Source organism: Plectropomus leopardus, chromosome 3, assembly GCF_008729295.1.
Source record: "Plectropomus leopardus isolate mb chromosome 3, YSFRI_Pleo_2.0, whole genome shotgun sequence".
Classification (NCBI taxonomy): Eukaryota; Metazoa; Chordata; class Actinopteri; order Perciformes; family Serranidae; genus Plectropomus; species Plectropomus leopardus.
In genome coordinates this window covers 30,549,614-30,572,469 of record NC_056465.1, presented here as the reverse complement: position 1 = coordinate 30,572,469, position 22,856 = coordinate 30,549,614, and the positions used below count along the sequence as shown (strand labels likewise).

The following is a 22,856-nucleotide window of genomic DNA, read 5'->3' as shown; positions in this document are numbered from 1 at the left end:
GTTCCCTCAGATATCGTGGTGTATAGATATGGAACGATGAGATACATATTATCAAGAGCTCATTATCTTTAAAAAAAAATGTGTTCTTTGTACTTTTTAGTTTTTCATTGGATTCATGTTTACTGACTGGTTATCACCCAGCCCTAGTTGTCATTTATCTTTTCTTGTAATTTTCTGTAAAATGTTGATTTTAGGTTTTTTGTCTTTGTTTTTGTTTGTTGTTTTCAAGTTGACGAGGATCCGTTTGTTTACGCGTCTGGCTCCTTGACCTTGTTTTTTAAATTCATCTGAATTTTATGCAGATTTTAATTGTGTGCAAATAAATTCAACTAAACTTTGGCATTTTTACAGAATATAGAATTAGCAGAGAGTGCTGACAAACACTGACGTCTAGGCACTAAACTTGAAGTCTAAATGGGGAGAAAATATGCATGCCTTAAGCTATCATTACTGACAATCAACATGGCTGCAAATGTGCACCCTCACACAAACACTCTAACGCATGCTTTCTCTAGTGATGCTGATGTAGACAGTCTAAGCAAGCACACCATACACACAGTTAAGAGCGCACAGGTGCTGACTACGCCAGCAGGACACACGAAATACATTCTGCTGCATCTTTCTACAAACTGCAGCATAAAGATCACTAGCTGATCAGCCACAGTTTTCTCACAGTAATACAGAGAGACTTCACAGAACAAGTAAAAGCATTGAATCTGCACAAGGTCATTTAAAAACAGCAGGAGAGTCATGGCAACAGATTAATGCCCCCCACCAGCCTTCTGATACAGAGCCCCTTGCTGCCTAAAATTACGGCTGCCTTGGAAACCTTTGGATTACTGCAAGGACTGCATTGCCCATTTCTGTGTTCCCACTGGGATGTGTGAGAGCTGGCACAGGAGAGTGTGAAGCCGACAGCAGCACGTTAAAAAGGGTTTGCATCAGTAATGAAGTCTGTGCATGTGGCTGCATGGTCATTAGTTAGCTTGTGCGAAAGTGAAAAAGTGCACCATGGTTTAAAGCAAGCACCTGACACGCAGGGCTGTAATCAAATATAGCCGCTACCAGAGAAGGCTATCTCAATCGTGAATTTAATTTATAATTCAATATTCTCTTGGACTAACTGTTGATTCCTCGTTTGGTATCCCTGTTTGACTGGCCTTCAGGAGGCAAGGAGCCTCGCTGCTGTGTTTAAAGTTCTCATGTTTCTTGATTGCCTTTTATAAAGATGAAAAGGTATGCTAAATCTCATCCAATCAATACCTAAACTTTTCTGAAATAATCTAATCTGTGGGAATGTGATCATTCTTCAGAGAAAGAAGGTACAAGGGTTACAAACAGAAACTAAGAGAAGGATTTACCATAGTCTGATTCAGTAAGGTAGTATATTTCTTTTTAGAGACTTATTCTAAACCAGTTTGCATCTCTTGCAAAACATGCATACTATTAAGATACTTCTGCATACCAGAGAAAGTTTTACTTTTTAAAAACAGCATAAAATAATTCTAATTCTTGTCATGCACAATAAAGTGTGGGTATTAAAACATTATGAAGAAAAGGGGGAAGAGGAAATAAAAAAAATACTACTGGTTTTAGACTACAACAATCGGAGACTTTATGAATAAAATAGATATTCATTATGCTGTAAGCAATGTAGGCTCTGCAGTGGTTAAATATGTATCAGGGTATAATTTCCTGGAAACATTACAATGTCAGAAGTGACCTCACATTGAAGTAAGAGTATTACATCATCTGAAAGAGCCTTTTTAATGAAGTTTTACAAACTGAAAAACTATCCACTACTATTTTTCAGTCATATATTATGATAATTGATAAAGATTATTCCGTCTTCTATAGAATAAAATCATCCACCTCTTCGTTGTGAGAAAATATGATGGCGAATAGTTTTCACAAAGAAATGACCAGGACGGTAGCAGCAGGCCACACGTTGAAGGGTTAGCTGTTCCTGAGTCACCACTGTGGATAAAGGTGGCACGTTAGCTGCCCTCTTAATCCCATTTCACAAACCCAGCGCATTGTTACCTGCTGTGTGCCTCTGAGATTAAACAAATCATGAGCTGCGTTAATCTAGTAGATGTCACTTCTGGTTTGAAATACTTTGGCAAGGAACTACACACTATGTTTTATATTCAAACTTATTTACGCTGTTGAATATAATGACAGATCTGTTATTTTACTACAAGTATAATGATGCAATCACTTTACAACATGTTTTCACCACACTTTTAACTATTGCTCATTAGAGTTTTGCATTGGACCCTGTGACGTTTGGTCAACTCATCCAAAGTCAATCCATATTAACTTTGACTTCAACTGATAATATGTTTGAGTTATTGATTATTAGGATAACAGTGCTATCGTATTCGGCATTTTTTCCCCTAAAATGCACCAAAATGCCTACTTCCTGTTATTTCAAATGATTGAGTCATGTGGGTTCCCAGAATAAATTAACAATCTCAAGGCATCAGTTGGCACATTACTAGGTGATAATGTGGATTTGGCACAAGTTTTTGGCATTTTTGATACGAATGACTCGATTACTTGAAAAATTAACTGTCAAAAAGCGGTTAATTGAAGCCCTAAATCACAGGGAGGAGAAATTATAATTGCACCCAGAGTGTTTACAGGGATCAGACACTGAAATTTAATGCTTGTGAAGGCCGTTTTATGGCTATTTTTAATAAAAATTTAGACCAATTTCTGGACAAATAATCTTTTACTTATTAAAGCACTGCAGATAACATAGGAAGCATATATGTGGTTTGTGTAAAGGTAGGTTTTACTTAGTAATATGGTTATTAGAGAAAGTTAGGTTAATCTACATTTTTCCAAAGACCATCGGGGGTTGGTTGTAAGGTTTGAAAATGGTCTGAAACTCCACACAGAAGAGCTTGACTCATTTGACAAAAATACAATAAAAGATGAATAAATGAAATAGGATGTAAAGTTTGTGGCAATAAAGACCTCGTAAATTCAATTTTAATACTATTTAGTTACTTTTGAGGCCTAATATTTATAATAAAATTACATTGTGAGACTTTTTGAAGGATTTAAGGACAAGCAGAAACCAAGATTGCACCAGTATAAATCTTGAAAAGAAAACAAACACAGCTTGTTACTGTAAATTCAGTACTTCTTAATCAGTATTACGTTACAAGCCACCAGAAAAAGTAACGTTTGCATTCAGCATACTCACTGGTTAGTTAGCCATGATGCTATTCAACAGCTGGCTAGCTAACCTACTGACCTACTAAAAGACATTTAAACGACAAAGTTTATCAGCCAGTTATGTAAAGTACCGATAAAACTACACAAAGGCTTTTCTTTTTAGTTTTAGGTCAACTAAACATCACACCACACTGTGACCTAGCTGATAATGTTAGCTTATGTAGCAAGAAGGATTCATGTCACTGAACATTGATGACTGACGGATACTCTGCGGCAAACACATCATGCAAAAGCGACGTGACGGACCGTGTAATTATCACGAAACGTGGCTCATCTCCTATTACGACTATCATCGGTTTGAGGTGTCATTGATAATGTGAATGGATGATGACGGACTTAGCTTACCAGCACAGGAGAGCTACAATGAGGCACACCAACAAAACGCGCAGCCTCTTCATTATCTTCCCGCGGGGACCAACATCCTCGCTCTTTGGGGGGTTTTCTGACCTCTCACGGCTTCACAATTCACCGAAGACAAGCCTTTTTGTTGCTTAAGGGCTTGTGTCAACTCCAAAAGAACAAACGACTGTCTTCTGTGGCTAAAAACTACACTTGAGGTGTGCTAATTTTCATTGTGCGGGTCAGTTGTCCGCCTCTTTTTCGGCTTTTACAGCTACTGCTGTTGACGGGTTGCTGGCTCTTGGTATGTTCAACCCCTGCTCCGCGTCTGGCCAATCAAATCAGAACTGAGGATTCGTCGACCAATCACAGGAGACGTAGCAACACCGTTTTCCACAAAACCCCGCCCCCTGCACTGGAGATGAGTTGGAGACTGTGGAGCAGGACGCGTCACCTATTAATGATAAGCAATCCCCAAAGCACGCAATAATTTAAATTATTGCTCAACTCTGTGATGTGAAACGCTTCGATTAAAATGACTAATGTTTGTAACCTGTTTTTCGAATAGGCACTGACACGTGGAAGGTCAAAATCAGTTGATGAGGTGTATGGTTAGGATAGAGAACATTGTGTACTTTTTTCCTCATTGCCTCAACACTTCCATGTGGTATAAAACGTATATTTATAAACACCCTGGGAATCTATAAACTATCAAAGACATCCACGTATTATTAAAGCTCAATGTAATACAGTTAAATTGTATTATTCTATCTGTACCATGTGGATGGATGGATGGATGGATGGATGGATAAAGGCATTACAGGAGCACTACAGCTCAGTCATAAACTAGAAGAGAAAACAAAATATTGATAGAAAAATAAAATAACACCAATGATAATTCATGATAACAAAAAGATTTTAATCGACAGAATATACATCATAAGAATAGGCTATATCATAATAACATAACTATACTAAAAAAATTAATTAAAAAAAATATATATATACATATATACACACACAAAAATAGGGAGAGATGTCATATATATATATATATATATATATATATATATATATAGAGAGAGAGAGAGAGAGAGAGAGAGAGAATATGCCACAATACATACAACTATACTAAAATAAAACAATAAAAATATTCAGATATTTATGATAGAGCAATAGGCCTGTTTATCATATCATAAATACTATACCTGCATCATTGTCATGTTCCGTGATATAGCCAAGAACAAAATCTAGAAAGAAGGATTAACGAATACCAACATTATAAAAATATACTTAAATACAAATACTAAAATAAAAATAAATAGCCTTTTAAAAATATCCATAGGATAACAGATATGTATGCTATTATATCATACATATCTGTAGTATTTTCATCTTTCATGATGTATCTATAGAATATCTATAGAATGAAGGAATAGTGAACACTTACATGATAACACATCTATAGGCTAGTAAACTAATTCTATACTAAATATATATATATATATATATATATATATATATATATATATATATATATATATATATATATATATATATATATATATATATATATATATATATATATATATATATATATATATATATATATGGGCTGACAGATATTCATGATGTGACAATAGACCTCATACTATAAATATATCTGTATATGTATCCTTTTTATATTTGATTAGATAGCGATAGAAAATCTTTAGAAGGAATGAATAATACAATATGGAATTATATATATTCTGATACAAATATTTTTTTAAAATTTGGATAACAGATATTTTTTATCATATGTATCAATATGATACATATGATCAATATGTATCAATGTATCATTTCAAGTTTCATTAAAGCCTTTGGCAGGGGTTTCACAAAGCATTAAAATCAGAGTTTTAAATAAAAGGTAGAAGTGCAAAATATCTTTCAGATTGGTAAGGTCTATAAAAATCTTGATCCCCCCACAAGCACATCTTTACACATTTATACATGTTTTGAATCCTCCCTCCCTTCTTCAAATGTGTAACGTATATTGTCCGATTAAACCTTTCTTATTATTAAAATAATTTTATTTCTGATACAGTCCATGGTTTCTTCTTTTTATCCCCGTTTAACCCATAGATGTGTTTACCTCACGTGGAATACAATTACTACATATCCCAACGTGCAATTCGAGGAGCGCTCTAATAATGTGCCTGTATTTTTCTATGGTGTCTTATGTATAACCGATGTCAAACCAAAAATAAATGTGACTGAAAAAAGAACATTGACCTGTTCCTACATTATTTGAAGTATTAACTTTTAAAAAAATGTGTTTTTTGTTTTAAACAGGCGGGGTCCTGAACTATCGACAGGCGTCAGTACTAACTGTGAGAACATTTCAACACAAGTGAAGTTTGTGGGAACATAACTGGCCGTCTATCGGCACACTAATCAGAGCAGTAGCCAGCTACTGTGTCACCATTTCGGCTTCATTTTGGACTTTTAGACACGCAGGCTCGACTATGGAGGTAGTCCGGGTAATTTTGAGCGTCCTGTCCGTGTTTGTTGCTCTGGTCCCGGAGAGGTTTGTGGTGCTGTCTGCCTTCTCTCAGTCGTTAGACAGCGACTTCACGTTCACTCTCCCACCGGGTCGCAAGGAGTGTTTTTTTCCAGACCATGAAGAAAGATGCCTCACTGGAGATTGAATATCAGGTAAAAGAGACTCAGAAAACTGTCATTATCTTTATAAAATTGTTACTTAGAAACCAAAACTGCCTATCTCTGTCTGCAGACCGCCAAATCAGTGATAACCCCAAAGCGAGAGTCAGCATTGACATAACATTACACTTGTTGATTTATATATATATATATATATATATATATATATATATATATATATATATATATATATCCTTTATTTAACCAGTAAAAGACTCACTGAGATTTAAAATCGTTTTTCCAAGTGACCTGGGGGTTTAAAACATTGTTACAATAATAAATACAAGCAGACAAATACAACTATCACACATTAAAAAGAGCGAGCACAACCTATAATTAAAACAACAAAAACAGTAACACAGAACAAATACATTAATATGTGCAATCATCAAATTCAGTGAACATTAGTAGTCACATTGACCAAGAGTGCTATTTTCTTTTTATTTTTTATTTTTTTATGGCTACTATACACATTTTCTGAATTACATAACATTTGCACATAACATTAATGCAAACCACACTTCTGTGCTGATTCACACTTTCTGTTGAGTGAGAGACCCAGCAGGTTATGTGACTCACTTTAAATTTCATATTGTTAGGAACCCGTTATGCCTGTTATGCACTGAATGAATCTCTGACTCTACTCAAAAAGAGAGCACAGGGAGTTGCCCTTTGTTGTTTTTTTTCACGTGGGAGACAATCCAAGCATTTTATATATCTGTAGTAGTGTCTACCCTGGAGGACAAAGCATCGCTTTCAGTGGAGCGTGATGGAGACCTTGAGAGGAAAAACTAACATACAGTGGGGGAAATAACAGATTAGACCAGACATTGATATTAACTCAACAAAACTGTGCAGATAAAAAAATGTAACATTTCAATCCATAATCAAAGTTATATGCAACAAAGAAAAAAGTATTAAACATGCTAACTAAGGCTTGGCTATATGGCTTTAAATGATATTACAATATACACCATATATATATCGCATCATTTGAAATCTCCTCTAAACTACGGTAAACTGCTAAAATACAAAAGCTTGTTTGAAGTTAGCCACGACATTTAGACAAGCCTATAGATTACTGGGAGAAATTAATATGGTCAGATGAGTCAAAAATCTAACTTTTTGGCAACAATATGATGCACCGTGTTTGGTAGAGAAATGGCTCTGTACACGACCCTAACAATACCATACCTACTTTGGAGTTCAGATGTGGGGGCATCATGATATTAAAAAGTTCCTCTTCTCATGGTACCAGCAGAATCCAAATTATTAAATGTGTTTAATGAAAAAAATGTTGTATACTTATTTCCCTTATACTTATTACTTTATAATACAGAAATTAAGTGCTGCTGCAATCAACCCATCAACCCACAAACTTGCAGTATTTTTTTTCATGTCTTAATTTTTTAATTCCTTTATTTGTCCTCACCTGTGCACAGGTATTAGATGGTGCAGGTCTCGATGTAGATTTCTTCATATCCTCTCCGTCTGGCCAAGTTCTGTTCAGCGACTACCACAAGTCAGATGGAGTGCACACGTAAGTTAGTTGATACGGCGGGGACAAACACTACTGACACACATACATGTTCAAGCTCTTACTGCGTGTGCTTTCCTCCAGGGTGGAGACCGAGGACGGAGACTACATGTTCTGCTTCGACAACTCATTCAGCTCCGTCTCCGAGAAGCTCATCTTCTTCGAGTTGATCCTGGACAACATGGATACAGATGAGGACCCGGACGACTGGAAGGAGTATGTCCATGGAACAGACATGCTGGACATGAAGCTAGAAGACATTATGGTGAGAGTGCAGCCGGTCTGACAGAACACTACAGCATTATGTTAATCGGAAAATGTGAAATTTGACATGCAAGACATTCCAGAGAGGTTGTATAATAGGTTTGTTTGTGTGGGAACTACTGAGCCGGAAGGTAAAACTGATTTAAGTGTTATTGTTTTAGACTTTGCCCCTCTTCTCTGCCATTTAGATAATTGTCATGGTGGCACCCATGCCCACAGAATGACATAGAGGGTGCAAAGTGACCCAACAGGCTGCCATCTAAATAACATGCAGTCCACCATAAAAGGGTTTTTGCACGGTGGAGGGGTAGTTGTACTGAGCTGAACTGGGAGCCGTCACCTGCAGCTATTTTTAGCTTACTGTGGTAGTTTCTGTTTGTATTATTCTTCGCTAAAAATATTTCTAATCGCTGACCAAATAGTGCACAATATGTTCATATCTTGTTGATTAGACTAGAGCCACAATGAGGCCTGACGAAACATGACATAATGCTTATTTTCAAAAAATGGTGATGCGCTGAACACCTGTTGTGTTACGCAAGTGTACTGCCTTTTAATATGGTGGGGTTTAATTCAATTTAATTCAATACAACTATTTTGGCATGGGACTGTTTCCATAGAATGTGTGAAATAAAACTAAATATTGTATGCACAATAAGTAACCATCTACTAGATTTGGGATTTATACACAAGGTTCCTACATATTAGTTATCCTGCCCCACTTGTGCAGCATTTTCAAAGCTCTCTTTCGGACATAATTTCAGCTAGCTGGACCACAGGAAGAGTGACAAGGAACACAGGAGGAAAATTAATAAACATACGTGATAATAAACAAAAACTAGATTACTGTAGCAATGTCATAACATGCCACAATATTCCATGACTGTGGGAACCCTGTATATACTGTACGTTGCTGCTGATAGGGTAAGACCTCTGACACATCCACCAAACAGGAAAAAACGTATGTCAAAGCCTGCTGCACATCGTTTCAGACCTTTTTAAGGAAACATGTCGTTCTTCCTGGAAACTAGCAAAACGGTGCACACCGTTTTCAGATTCGACTGTCTTCACAATAAAGCAGCCCTCTCATTCATAAGAGGAAAGCTTTTAAATGTGAGACAGCAACTGTATCAAATGTTTAGTTTGCATAATCAGTAACTCAACAGCTCCAATGCAGATTAAAGTGATAAGTAAACAGTAAGATAAGGCTGATATCTTAAAGGTCCCATCCTGTAAAAAGCCAGATTTTCATGTCTTTTTTAAATTATAAAGCAGATATAGGAGCTAAATAAATACTATGAAAGTATCAAAATACTCAATCCACAGAGAAATCTACACAGTCCACATTCAAACACTTTTGTCTTTAAACGAGACGTCAGGATTTACGCGACATTGTGATGTCAGAACTATAATATATAAAGATAGAAAGTGCAGTCATTCTTCAGCTGCAATGATGGTGCAGAGACAGCGAGAGAGCAGACATGGAAACACTGACCAATCAGAGCAGACCGTGCTTTTTGTGGGAGGCAGGCAGACAGGCACCGAAATATAGGTATAAACGGGGTGACATTATGAAAAAAATTACTCAGTTTTTATAATTACAAAGCATGACAACATGTACTTGTAGAAGCCCCAAATACAAGTATAAACCTGGAAATTAGCCTGATATGGGACCTTTAAAGTACAAACAGGAGCACTGGAGTGATACTGAACTGAGCTGCAGGTAGAAGCTATAAAAGTACTGAGAGCTGAACACAGAGCAACTCTCAAAAACAGCTTTCTGTCTAGTCCGCAGCACAAACATGTATGAGTTTAACCCCAGAGGAGACATCTCAGGGGAGGAGATCTTCACGAGTTGGCATGGAAACGCATGTTGGCACAGCGGAGCTAAAAGTGGACCGACCCGTGGAAAAACCCTTATACATGCAAAGTCACACGGAGAGTGTTACAAGAATAGAAAATGTCATGAACTCTCACCTATTGGCTAAAGGCAGCCAATTGTCTACTCTTGCACCACAATAGCCTGCACCACCCCTTCACCAGGAACTGCCGTAATTTGTGTCAAAAGTCACAACAGCCTCACTTAAAAAGACAGGAAATGTGTCTTTCAGCTGTGCAGGAAGTTGTTTTCCAATGGAAAAAGAAACGCAACTGACTGACCTGCTTCGTTTACAAACTCAGAGCTCTCATTTCGATGGCTCTGCTTTGTAAAGTTAATCTGACCGTTGTGTCTCCTCTCCTCCAGGACACCATGAACAACGTGAAGGCTCGGCTGGGCAAAAGCGTGCACATCCAGACGTTGCTGCGGGCGTTTGAGGCTCGCGACAGAAACGTCCAGGAGAGCAACTTCGACAGGGTGAACTTCTGGTCTGTCGTAAATCTCATTGTTATGATAATAGTATCGACGGTTCAGGTCTACCTGGTCCGCTCGCTGTTTGAAGATAAAAGAATTCGTACATAACACCACCCCAAACGGAGGGACGGGGGAGAGAAACTAACGCACTTGCCCTCAGATACTTTTGGGATTTTTTTCAGCACATCTCCTGGTTTGTGACTTTTAAAACAAAGATGTCATCTATACACATATGCACGCACAGGTACACAAACAGACATTTTCTCAATGACGGCGTCACCTCTGCTGTTGCTCAGTGCACTGGAGTGAAAGGGACAGCGGGGGTCCCTGGTTTGGAACAAGAACTTACAACTATCTCCTCCTCTACTTTGCAAAATCAGTGTCTTTGCTGCAGAAAAAAAGTCAAAAGTCTCTGTCTCTCCTTGAACCTTGTTTGTTGTTTTATAGTCCTCCTTGTGGCTGTAGCTCTTCCCAAAAAGTGACATAACAAGCACGTTTACGATGAGACTGTTTTTCTAACGGAGCCTAAAGTTGAAAGGCCAATTGCAAAAAATGTCCTGTTTTCTTTGGACACGTTTTTATTTGAGATAAACTAGATGAAGAAATTGTATAGTGTCAGAAGAATTTGATTTATTTCAGCCAAATAAGAGTGGGAAGTGCAATCGGTAAGTCTTCCCCATACGGTCTCAAAAATGGACCTTTGTGTGTTACTGAGACGCCTTAGTGGTTTGTTTTTAGCTGCCAGCCTTTTTTCCAGTCAGTGAGGCCTTTTGAATATTTCTCCCATTGCCATCATGTTGTTTCTAGAACACTTTCCCTCACATGCCAATACTGAAAAGACAGTTATTTAGGTAGGACAACGCTGCTAGTGCTGCTTTTTGGCACTCAAGGGGCCATGGAGTAGGAGAAAAGGAAATAGGCCATCTCCAAATATCTTAATGACTACTGCTCTCCTCTCCACCGCCGTGACTTGTGGCCTAAATGGCAGCAGCTCTCGTCTGTGAAGCCTCACTGCTGCTGGCAGGTGTCCGTTTACAGCCACCCGCCGTGTGAAGATGTTGGGTCCTGTCTGTCTCTCTCTCGAAGTCTATTTCTATCTTACTGAAACCTGGAAGGTCATTACCACTACTGCATGGGTGCACTGCTCAGTTTTAGCTCTTTGAAACCATCAGTTTGGGTTTTTTGTGCTGCGTTCAGACGCGTTTTAAAAGCTGCCTAACCCTTTTGGGCAAATTGGTTTGATTTCTTTAAAAGTCATAAGGGAAAGGCAGTGAGCAACTTGACAAGAAATGTCCCACAAATTGCAAAAAAAGGGAAAGGGGACAAGAAAAAGACTACAAAAAAAATTTGGTTTTTTTTAGGGGGGAAATTTAAATGAAAAAAAAAAAAAAATCCTTTCTATTTTCAGCAGTTTTTTTGTTTTTTTTTCTTGTTTGTTTGTTTTACATTTCTTCTTTTTTTATTTTTCTTATTTAAATTTAATTTTCTTGCAATTTTTTTTGGTCATGTCTCATTAAGTTGCTCACTGCCTTCTCCCCATGTTTTCTAAAAAATCAAATCAGTTTCCTCAGGTTTCAAAGGGTTAATATGCATGACCCACTTGCTGCCATGGCTACATCAGCATTCTTTTTAAGATGTATTTTGTTTCATAATTCATATATTATTAACCACCATTACAAACTAACATCTGATCATTGCGCTGCCTCTGATGCCACAGAACCTATTATTGTCTGAGTATTCTGAGAGCTTAATTTAACATTATGGGCCCTGAAATGTTTTTAATTGGGGCCCAACAGAAAAGGGTCCACAACTTGTTTTGATATGTGAGTTAAGGAGCTGCTCAAGAGATTTTTCTCTTTTCAGTTGCTTATTTAGTATTAAGACAGTACTGTGGCTTGTGAAACGGTTGCTGGGATTATCTTTTATTATTACTGGGCTCCACAGGTGGGAACTCTCTACCCTGCTGGAAGCTTCTTGCTGCCATCTTTTGCTCTGTGCTGTAAGATAAAAATCAAACCGTGAGTTCATGCCTTCATTGTTAACGGCCTTATCTTGGAACTACGAGCTGTGAAACCAAATTTTGTCTGATTTAAAATCATGCAGTTGTACCACACAGTATGTACGCATTATGGGTCCCTGCAAGGATGCAAATTGTTTTAAGGAACAGTCATCCCGTGCCTCAGTTTAAGTGCTTACTATCATTCTGTATTCATTGCCCACCTGATCTCTGTGGTATGCAGTGTTTAAAGGGACAGTTAACACTGAATTCCTGTTTTTCCTCTAACCTGTAGCATTATTTTTCAGTCTAAATTGTTTTGATGTGAGTTGCAGAGTGTTGGAGACTGTAAAGATGTCTGTCTCTCTCCAGTATAATGGAACTAGAAGGCACTCAGCTCGTGGTGCTCAAAGCACAACGACAAAAATCATCAGTGTTTCTTCCCAGAAATTGGAAATGACCCAGTTACTCAAGATAATGCACAGACCTCCTTGTGATCAGCTTCACGTTGGCACTATTTTCTTTCTACCGAACCGCACCTGTCAACTGCATCAACCTGCAGAAGGAAGCATACATCTACGAGACGACGAGCGGAGATGTCAGTTTTAAAGGCGTCCTCGTTGGCTGAGCTGTAATGTTATCCTGCTCAGTGGTTTTAAGGGAGAAAGGAGTAGAAACACACTGCCTTCTGTGTGGTGATGCAGTCGGTGGTTGTAGTTCAGTGGAAAGTAAACAGCTCCTACGTGAAACTGCTCACAACGAGGTCTGTGGATTATCTTTAGTAACTGAGTCTCAATTTCTGAAAAGAGAAATTGCTGTTGAGTTTTTCAAATGTTAGGTTTTTTATTTTGTTTTGTTTTTTTGCCGCTTTGGCACCACAAGCCGAGTGCTATCATATGGAGAGAAGGCAGACGTCTCTACGGCCCGCATCTCCCAACACTCTGCAACTCATACCAAAACAATCTAGATTGATAACCAGCGCCACAGGTAAGGGGAAAAATAAGTATTTTTGATTTTAAGGTGAAGTGTCCCTTTAATTTAAGTACTGTATGATGAGATTCTATAAATCTTATATAAGTGATCGTTTAGTACTATTAGGTTAAAAACAGTTTCTGATTTACTTTATAGTTCCACAAAAATCAAAAATACAAACATTTTTAAAGTATTTTCTAAGTTGCTGAGTAGTGCATTGTTTTAAGTTTCTGGGTCAACAGCTAAACTGTCTTTGAAAGTTTTTTTTACTACCCTGATGGAGCAGTGGAAAGAAGTGGAAAGAGGGATTGTTACATTAAAATATATTTATTCAACTAATGTCCTGTAGTTGTAAATGTGTATAAATTAAACAATCATACATTTTTCTGACTTCTGTGTCCTGTTGTGTTCTTATTCAGCAAAAATGTTTGTTTTTTTTACAAATCTGAATTATTGCACTGGATGTGGAGACAGCATGTCAAACTGTTTATGCAGATACCTGTGAGTAAGCGAGGCCTGAAGCTCAGATGAAACAAAGTGACTCCGTCACTGAGCTGCTGGACGGTCTGGTGTCTTCTTCTGGATGTGTTTGTGCAGAACCAGAGATCTGATGATAAGACACTCACTCATTGCAGAACTGGAGACCCCAGGCGAGCACAGCGGACGCAGCCCAGGAGAACTGAGAGCAGACAAAGTGGTTTTGAGTCATCTGCACTATTCATCCTCTAATTATTAGACTTTGATTCATGACACTTACAGGCGCTGACGATGCATTGTGGAACTGGAAACGATGTCTTTGCTAAGACACGATCCTATCCTCAACTAGAATGAAAGATAAGTGATATGTACAAAACACTCGAGCATCAGATAAGAAAAAGACAACAACTATGTGAATTGGTAAAGAGAGTAGGAACTGTACTTTATTTCCAGAGACAAGAAGGCTGGGGTGTGACTTTGGGTTTCTTTTATATCATGACCCTCCCTGGAGCTACAAGTTTTTTCCTTGAGCCTTCATGAGTGATTTGGGAAAATGCAAGGAAAAATATATGTAGCTTCAGGGAGGATCAAGAAAACAAAACATCACACCCCAGCCAGTCCCTCTGATTAATAAAGGGGAGTCCTTTGAAATAAATACAAAAGTTAAATTTTCATCCCCAAAGTCAAATCAAAGAACATAGCTCCCTCCCGCCGAATGTGCACCTCCCCTCAGTCCCTTACGGCAGGGTCCTTGTCAAAATTTACCATGGCAGTTACTGTTGGTGGTCCCTTTGACACCGTGCTGGAGCTGGCAGGTCTGCTGGCTGCCACAGAGGGCTGTGGTCGGTGCACTGAGATGCTGCTATTTGACAGAATATAGATGAAGTAAGATCAATGAATATCAGCGTAGTAAATGTGTTAAAAGTGACACAAACCTTTGGCTTCGTGACAATAATTACCTCTGTATTGGCACGTTCATCTGCGGGTTTGTTGGTCTTATAATTTCAGCAGAGAAGGGGCCTCGTATGTTCAACACAGACACCTTTAACAAAGAAAAGAAACAAAGTTATCAGCGGTGGTGGATGAAGTATTCACATCTTTTACATAAGTAAAAGTACTAATACTACAATGTAAAAATACACTTACAAGTAAAAGTCCTGCATTCAAAATCTGAAGTAAAAGTACAAAAGTGTTATCATCAAAATATACTTAAAGTACCAAAGTAAAAGTACTCATTATGCAGAATGGCCCATTTAAAAGTCATATATAAAATATTATTGAAATTACAGTTATTTATCACTTTAATATTACAGCTGGCCAAGAGCTGATTTTAATGACTTTATGTACTGCTGTTTGTTTTAATTATAAGCCACGTCAAGACACATTTTTTCATAGATCACAGTGAAAAACAACAAACCAGAGTGCTTCACAAGGCAATAAAGACATGAACTAAATTAAAATCACAAGAAAATAACAAATAAAATGAGTCATATAGCAGAGAAAGTAAGTAAAAATAATAAGATAAGAATATTTTTAAAAACTATAAGCAAATTTAGATTTGTTGCTTTGTGATCAAATTTTTATTTAGTCATGTGCAGACTCAGAGTGTAATAATAAATTATATACACATAGCCATAACTCATCCATATGTGCCCGTATGTTTTTTTAAATTGTCGGGTATTGATAAAAAAAACAACAGTGAGTTAACCTTTTGTCTAACCCTCCTCCCCAGCTGGCTTAGAATGACCTGTGATGTCTAAGTTGAATAATTAAAATAAAATAATAATGAAAAAATTTGATTTGTTATACAAAATATACTAGAAACTAAAGCTTTAAAACAAATGTAGCGCGATTAAAAAAATTACATGCAGTGAAGTAGAAGCTGGAAGTAACAGAGCATAAAAATACTTAAGTTTAAGTACCTCAAAATTAGACTTCAGTAAAGTACCTGAGTAAATGTACTAGAGTCAATCACACCTCGGTTATAAAGTCGACAGTTTGTCACGCGCCTTTTTAAGAATCTCACAGCAGCGGGCGCTGTGAGCTCGAGCCCCGCTAACGTGCTTCACGACACTTCCGGTATAATGACAGGATGAGATCGTAGCATCATCGGTGCTGAACAAAATCCCATCTCAGGTAGGTATTAAAACATTTTAAAACATTTGTGGTGATAGTTCGATGGATCTTTAACGTGTTAGTGTTCATAAACATTTGTGTACAGGTGTCATTTTTGGTTTTATTGTCGCGTGAAAGCCGGAAGTACCGAGAGTTACATGCTAGCAGCTCAGCTCAACGGTTCAAACTGTTGACCACAAACATGACACAACAAGTGCGACTCAACTCCAGAGCGCCATACAGTTAAAAAGCTGTAGATCAAATAAAATTAATGCATTCATTACATAAGAGTTAGCTCATTAGCTTCCGAGCTAAGAGCAGATATTTTGGAGAGTATGTCAAAGTCCCCGGTTGAAGCTAATATCTGTCATTTCTTCCCAAATGTAAACAAAAGATGCTCGTTTTATTATTGCCAAGGGGAAACAAATGAACTTGTGTTTGAAGATTGTTTTCATGCCATTTCTTTTTGATTTATGTTACAGAAGAACCTTTCAAAACTTTTTTTTTTTTTTTTTTTTAAAAAGACAGATTTATCATTTTTTAACAAACGCCATTTCTCGGCTGATGAAGTACATAATTAACTTGATTATTATTCCACGTATTAAATGCTACATACACAAAACGATTTGGCTTAAAAAATAATTAAAAAAAACTTTATTTATATGTTTAAAGACACCAATTTTAAATATACTTCACTACTGTTGAAAATTTAAAACTCAAAAATGTAAATTGGCTAAAATTGTTATTTAGAATTTGCAGTTTAAAAAAAGGCAATTAAATCGCAGTGTATGGCAGAATATGTTATTGCAATACTCAGCATTTGGCAAACAGTTAAAAAAAATCGCAAAAATATTGTTTCATGACATCATAAAATTATATCATCTTTTATAAATAAAGAGTGGAGTATTGTCTATGAATCTAAGTGTTTGATACAGTAATGGCTCACTGACTGTGTGCTCAGGGTGATGGGGCCCGACAGTGTCCCGGGTCCAGCTGTGCCCTGGCGGAAGGTGCTGTGGGAGCGCCAGCCGTTCCCCGATAACTATGTGGACCAGCGGTTCCTGGAGGAGTTACGAAGGAATGAGGGGATCCGGCAGTACCGTTACTGGGCCGTAGTGAGAGAAGCCGGCTTTGTTGGGGAGCAGCTGTCCTGTGTGGCCATTTTTATCACGATCTGGCTCTACATGGAGCAGGTAAAGTTTCAGAAAATCTGTGTGCTCACTGTGACTTTAAGGCAGCTATACTCAAGTTGTTTTGCTTAGGGGCCACTTTTGCTAAATGACAGGAGGCCCGGGGCCAGTCACAGCAGCTTCGTACATGTTTCTAGGATTTTAGGACATTTCTTGGATTTTAGGTTGTGTCTCAAATTTTGGGATGTTTTTTTTTTTTAATCGCCTTTAATTGAAAGGACAGTGTGAGCATGAAAGGGAGAGACAGAGGGAGAGACATGCAGCAAAGGGCCAAGGCCGGACCTGAGCCCGCGGCCGCTGCGGCAAGGACTCAGCCCCTGAACATGGGGCACCGCTCTATGCACTGAGCCACCAGGCGACCCAGATTTTGGGATCTCTCTAGGAATTTTGGATGTTTGTAGGACTTTACAACGTTTCTTGGATATTAGGACATTTCTGGTATTAAAAGGACATTTCTAGGATTTTAAGACGTTTCTAGGATTTGAGGAAGTTGTATAGGATTTTAGAATGTTTCTGGGGTTTTGGGATATTTGTGGGATTTTAGGAAATTTTGGACATTACTAGGCTTTTAGGTCATTAGTGGCTTAGCTAGGACATCTGTCATTGATTGAGGGGATCCTCCACTGGCACTTTTTTAATAATAAAGCTTTATTTTGATGCTATTTTATGCACTGTGGCACATTATGTATACTAAAAGTGCAAAAACAACCTCCAGTGTGAAACACTTTATTTTTATTGTGAATTAAAAAATGGTTGAGGAACCACCCCGACCCTATCAGGGGCCAGATTTGGCCCATAAGTTAAGTATCACTGCTTGAAGTATGAAATAGTACGCTATTACTATATACTACATTAAATGCATAATTTTCTTTACAGGGTCTGCTGTCCCCTGAGACACTGCTGTGGACCAGCCTCACCTGCGCCCTGCTGGGTTATGGACTGCACCAAGCCTTGACGTCTCAAGTCGAACCAGGCTGTGAGCCCCGGACTCGTCTGGCTGACTTACAGAGTGCCACTATTTTCCTTTCCTTCACCTTTGGCTTCTCGCCAGTTTTAAAGACACTGACCGAGTCTGTGAGTACCGACACAGTGTACGCCATGTCTGCCATGATGCTGCTGGCCCACCTGGTGTCGTTCCCTTACGCCCAGCCGTCACCCCCCGGAAGCCTCTCCCTAAACGCAGCCCTGTTTGCCTCCGTGTGTTTAGCCTCGAGGTTACCTGGAGCTCTGCACACCTTCGCCATGCTCAGCTGCGCTCTGCTCGTGTTTGCACTGTGGCCCTGCCTGCTGCAGAGGCTGAGGGAGAACGCACCCAGGCACTTTACCGGGGTGTGTGTGGGGGTGTGTATCGGAGGGGTGGGTGGTCTGGGGTCCCAGTGGCCAGGGGGGGCCGTGCTCTTAGCCTTGGCCTTAGGGAGCGTTACATTACTCTGCCCCCTGCTGCTCGTCAGACTGCAGAGGCACAAAGACAACATCCACGGGCCCTGGGACGAGGCCGTGATTCATGAAGACCTCAGCCACTTCATTCACTAATGGACATTTAACCCTTTGAACCCTAAAGCAACATCACTGTTCACTGAGCTGCTTCCACAAGCCTTTCACAAGTGTTTAAACCTTTGAGCCATGAGCAAATTGGTCTCTTTCCTTAATTAGAAAAAAAAGGGGGAGCAACTTGGTAATAAATGTTTCACAAATTACAAGAGATTAGTATACTTAGAAAATTATTTTAAAAAAGGCTTGGGAAAAGTGTGTACAAAACAACTTAAAGGAAAAATTATATTTATAATGATCATGATTACATACTTAAAATGATGTTACAAAATGATCCGGATTTTTTAAAGAATTTTCCCAGGTCATTTCCTTGTTGTTCAAGTTCCTTAGGGTTCAAAGGGTTAAGGTGTTAGCCAATTGAAAACTTATTATATTAATTTAATGTCAGTTTGCCGTATTATGCTGGTGCTGTAGATCTAAACTGGCAACTCTTATCATTGGTCCATTTGTGTTTGGACAGCCATGACAACTTGTTTTACTCCAACAGAGAATATAAAGACGTTTTTAATGTTCGAGCTGCTATTGTCAAGTGTTGACCACAGAGTTTGTACTGAAGGTATCAAGTAAGGACTATGCACTAATTTGATATCAGTGGCGTTTTAATAATCCGTGCTTCATGTTTTTATGGTTTTTAATGTTGCGTATGAGTGGATGAATGCATAGTGTTAAAGCCAGTGGCTTGCAAACTGTTAAGATGACAAAATAAAAGTGCAATGTAAAATTTTAAAGGATTTTTCAATAAAAAGGGATCGCCAGAAGGTCATTTTTACCTTGACTACAGTGGATGTGTAATGCAAAAATAATTAAATCATAGCCTCAGATGTATTGTCAGTGGTACATGATGCTCATTTCATCTTGGTTTTAGACCAGCAACTTTGTGACGGGAGAAAATATCCACTAAGTTTTAGAGTTGGGTTTTGTGTGGCGGGTTAGTTTGCTGGTCAAGTAATCAATGACAATGGGAGCTTTTATTTTAATGAACCTGACAGTTCCTTCCTAATTAGACGGAGAAACCTGGGAGAGGTCCAGCATAACCGGTTCCTGTTGAACCCGTTCCTGTTGATCATCATAACAATACTGCTGCAGTGCTGCTGTCGCGGTCTGTCAACCACGCTGCTTTTTATAGATTTGGTTTTTTTATTTGTTTTAAATTTTTAAAAAAGCATAATACAGATTTAGTATACATAGTATATTATACTAATAGAACAATAACAAAAGAGCCATCGGTATATCACAGAGGACAAAAATATTAGTAATAATTGAATTTGAATTTTAACATTTAAAAAAAAATCTATGTATATGTTTATATATATTTTATATTTTCATAAGCAAGATAACATTTAACACATTATTAACATTTCATATCCAAAAAGGAGTAGGACAAGGGTGTCAAAACTTTCTTGAATGGGGACCAGATTAGATAATTATTATGGTTACTAAAAGAAAAAATCAGACACAGATTAAAGAAACGTAACTGGTTCATATTCAATTGAATTTGAACTTCTGAAAGCGGTGGCCCTCGCTGTCGACGCTGTTATGCTTTGTTTGTCGTCTCTTTATGAAAACAGTTTTTTAGTTCTGCCTGCGTAGTTCCTACTTGATGCATTTCTATAACTGTGTGATAGTCTCACCAGGAGTTGAAAAAATGGCAAAAAGTGCTGAGTGATCTAGTTTTATTAGCCAATAATGAGTGGCAGGCCACATGAAAGACAAGCCACTGGCCATTTAAAATCTGTTCAAGGGCCACAATTGGTCCCCGGGCCAGACTTTGAAGGAAGAAGTAAACTGCTACCTCTATTTTATTCTAATCCATCACAATCAATCTCATAATCCTCGCTTCTGCATCTATCCCCACAACGAAACCAAGAAAAGAGAAAACCAAAAACAAAACCATAGTTATCATGTTTACATTCCCCTTCCTCATATCTGTACTTCCAACACAAAAAGTCTGAATGTGAAAAAGTTTGTGTATTTCAGATTTATTGTAGGAGCCGGGTAGGAAATTACAAGATTAAACAAAAATACACTCTAAATATACTCTTGCAACCAGAAAAAGAAATACTCCATACGCATGAACATAGCCAAAATGATCAAAAAGAAGAAAATAAGAAGAATGAAAACTATGTCAAATTCGAAAAATAGTCCATAAGGGTTAAATTGCTTAAGTCGCATTTATGAGTCATCCCCGCCGCTTTCCGGGGACACACCGGTCAGTGACGTCATATGGCGTCGCCGGTTGATGAGAAACACCTGTTGCTTTAAAAAAACGAAAAATAAAACTGTTGCTTTAAATCTTTGAGCCCAGACAGCAGCACAGCAGGAGTTGTCCGCACCGTTTTGATTACTAATTTAACTCCATGTACCATGTTTGACTTTGTGTCAGTTGTGTTCTTTTTGTGTCGGTGTGTAGAACTGTTGCAACTTTGTTTATTTTCATTTTTTTGGTGTTTTTGTTTCAATATATTAAAGAGCAGCTAACATTACACGTCAAGATATTATTTTGTCTTCATTCTTGTCTTCACTCCGACAAAATAAAAACCATAACTACTGTTCGGGTAACTACTGAGTGACTCATTTTCATGTATTGCACGGTAGTTGATGCATGACCTGAACACGTGCAACAGCAGCGAGCATGAATGCAGCTTCCCGCGTGTGTGATGGACGCTAGGTGTCATACCTTCACCTCTCCTTTCCCCGGCCTGGTGCGAAATGGACGGCGGTCTTTGCAGCCGGTTTTGCCTGCTGTGGTGGCGCCATTTAGCAACAAATGAAGCTCGATTTTAACAGTGTTAAAATCGAGCAGCCTGTCACCGAGCGGCCTCACGAGCCTCCGAGAGCCGCGCGGACACAAACGAGGACGGTGCGACGTAACACGAGCGCGTCACAGACTGCACAGCTGAATATGATTATCGTTTTTTTTTTTTGTCTATTTAGATGAAGTTTCATTTACAGTGGAAATATAACTAACACTGCTAGTGAGCTCTACACAAGGGTTTGTTAGATCTTTATTTCGAACATGGCAAATGAAACAAGACAACAAAAATGAAATATAAGCAAGAAAAACAAAAAAACATCTGAATGCCCATCGGACACCCAGCAAACAAACATAAGCATGTCCGAAAAGTAGCAGAGGAGAATATATTGTTTAATCCTACCCCCGTTTTAAAATTATATATGTGTGTGTGTGTTTGTGTGTGTACACTAATACCACTCTGTCAGAATACTCTGCTACTACTAAAAGTCCTGCATTAAAAATAACACATAAATATATCAGAACAATCCGAAAAATGTATTTGAATATTAAAAGTCAAAGTAAAAGTACTTGATGCAGAACATTTTAAATCAATTTTTAAAAAGAAGCAAGCACTTTCATATTTTCATGTGGTTTGTGCTCAAAAAGATTCATTTGTAAAGTACCTACAAACTAAAATTAGCAGATAATTGTAATGGAGAAAAAAGTGCAATATTTCTTTCTGAAATGTAGTGGAGTAGAAGAAGAGAGTGGCATGGGATTTAAAATACTCAAGAAAATGAAAAGTGCCTCAAAATTGTTTGTCAGTATGGTACCTGAGTAAATGTACTGAGCAATATTTCATTACTGAGAAGCCCCCGACGCCTCTCCTACATAAGAACAAGAAACAACCTTTTTCTGTGGCTTTGTGGGGCATTTTGTGCATGTGTGTGTGTGTGTGTGTTTTGCATCTCTTTGTAGTCATTCTGCACATTACACATCTTTTTATTTTTAGCTTTTTGTGAAAAATTTGTGGCTCTTTGAGGTTTTTTGGGGGGTCATTTTGTGTCTCTTTAAGTTACATTTTGCATCTCTTTATAGTCCTGCATCTTTTTATGGTTTTGTGGATCTTTGAAATAATCTTTTTGGCTCATTGAGGTAATTGTCTTTGGTCATTTTGTGTCTTCTTGTGGTTGTTTTGCACTTTCCGTTGTTATTTTGAGTCTTTTTGCATATCTTTGTGGTCATTTTGAGTCTCCTCTGGTTGGTATGTGTCTCTATGCGTGACATTTTGCAGGTCGAGGCCAGGGGGGCCCTGACACTTTGGGGCTCCTGGGCCTGTACCTGACAGGTCCATTCAGTAATCCATCCACGGT

The 22,856-nt window shown here is 38.2% G+C and overlaps 3 protein-coding genes and 1 long non-coding RNA gene across 7 annotated transcripts in view; 2 read left to right on the top strand and 2 right to left on the bottom strand.

Moving 5' to 3' along the window:
- Positions 1-3,863, bottom strand: part of suco (SUN domain containing ossification factor) — a 55,378-nt gene extending 51,515 nt beyond the window's left edge. For all 4 annotated transcript variants that reach the window (XM_042482876.1, XM_042482881.1, XM_042482889.1 and 1 more), the window contains exon 1: positions 3,595-3,863. In XM_042482876.1, the coding sequence (XP_042338810.1) occupies positions 3,595-3,647 (53 nt within the window). In that variant the 5' untranslated portion in view covers positions 3,648-3,863. The remainder of the gene's footprint in view (positions 1-3,594) is intronic.
- Positions 3,864-5,970: 2,107 nt separating this feature from the next.
- On the top strand, positions 5,971-11,056 carry tmed5 (transmembrane p24 trafficking protein 5). Its single transcript, XM_042482862.1, is given in 5 exon segments — positions 5,971-6,239; positions 6,241-6,288; positions 7,737-7,834; positions 7,916-8,096; positions 10,341-11,056. Coding segments are annotated over 5 exon segments (684 nt in total). The 5' UTR covers positions 5,971-6,098; the 3' UTR covers positions 10,557-11,056.
- Positions 6,750-21,499, bottom strand: LOC121939970. Its single transcript, XR_006105554.1, has 8 exons — positions 21,427-21,499; positions 14,853-14,935; positions 14,659-14,755; positions 14,174-14,238; positions 13,916-14,095; positions 7,897-8,003; positions 7,727-7,807; positions 6,750-7,085 (listed from the first exon to the last, which is right to left on the bottom strand). It is a non-coding gene; the product is annotated as an uncharacterized LOC121939970 (long non-coding RNA).
- On the top strand, positions 15,958-18,859 carry pigc (phosphatidylinositol glycan anchor biosynthesis, class C). Its single transcript, XM_042482853.1, has 3 exons — positions 15,958-16,029; positions 16,970-17,201; positions 18,075-18,859. Exons 2-3 carry the CDS (start codon positions 16,974-16,976, stop codon positions 18,729-18,731), a joined length of 885 nt encoding a protein of 294 aa, XP_042338787.1. The 5' UTR covers positions 15,958-16,029; positions 16,970-16,973; the 3' UTR covers positions 18,732-18,859.
- Positions 21,500-22,856: the final 1,357 nt, after the last annotated feature.

Coding starts and splice junctions, on each gene's coding strand:
- pigc (XM_042482853.1), top strand. CDS start 16,974: ATGGGGCCCGACAGTGTCCCGGGTCCAGCTGTGCCCTGGCGGAAGGTG. Junction 17,202..18,074: donor TCTGGCTCTACATGGAGCAG/GTAAAGTTTCAG, acceptor TTTTCTTTACAG/GGTCTGCTGTCCCCTGAGAC.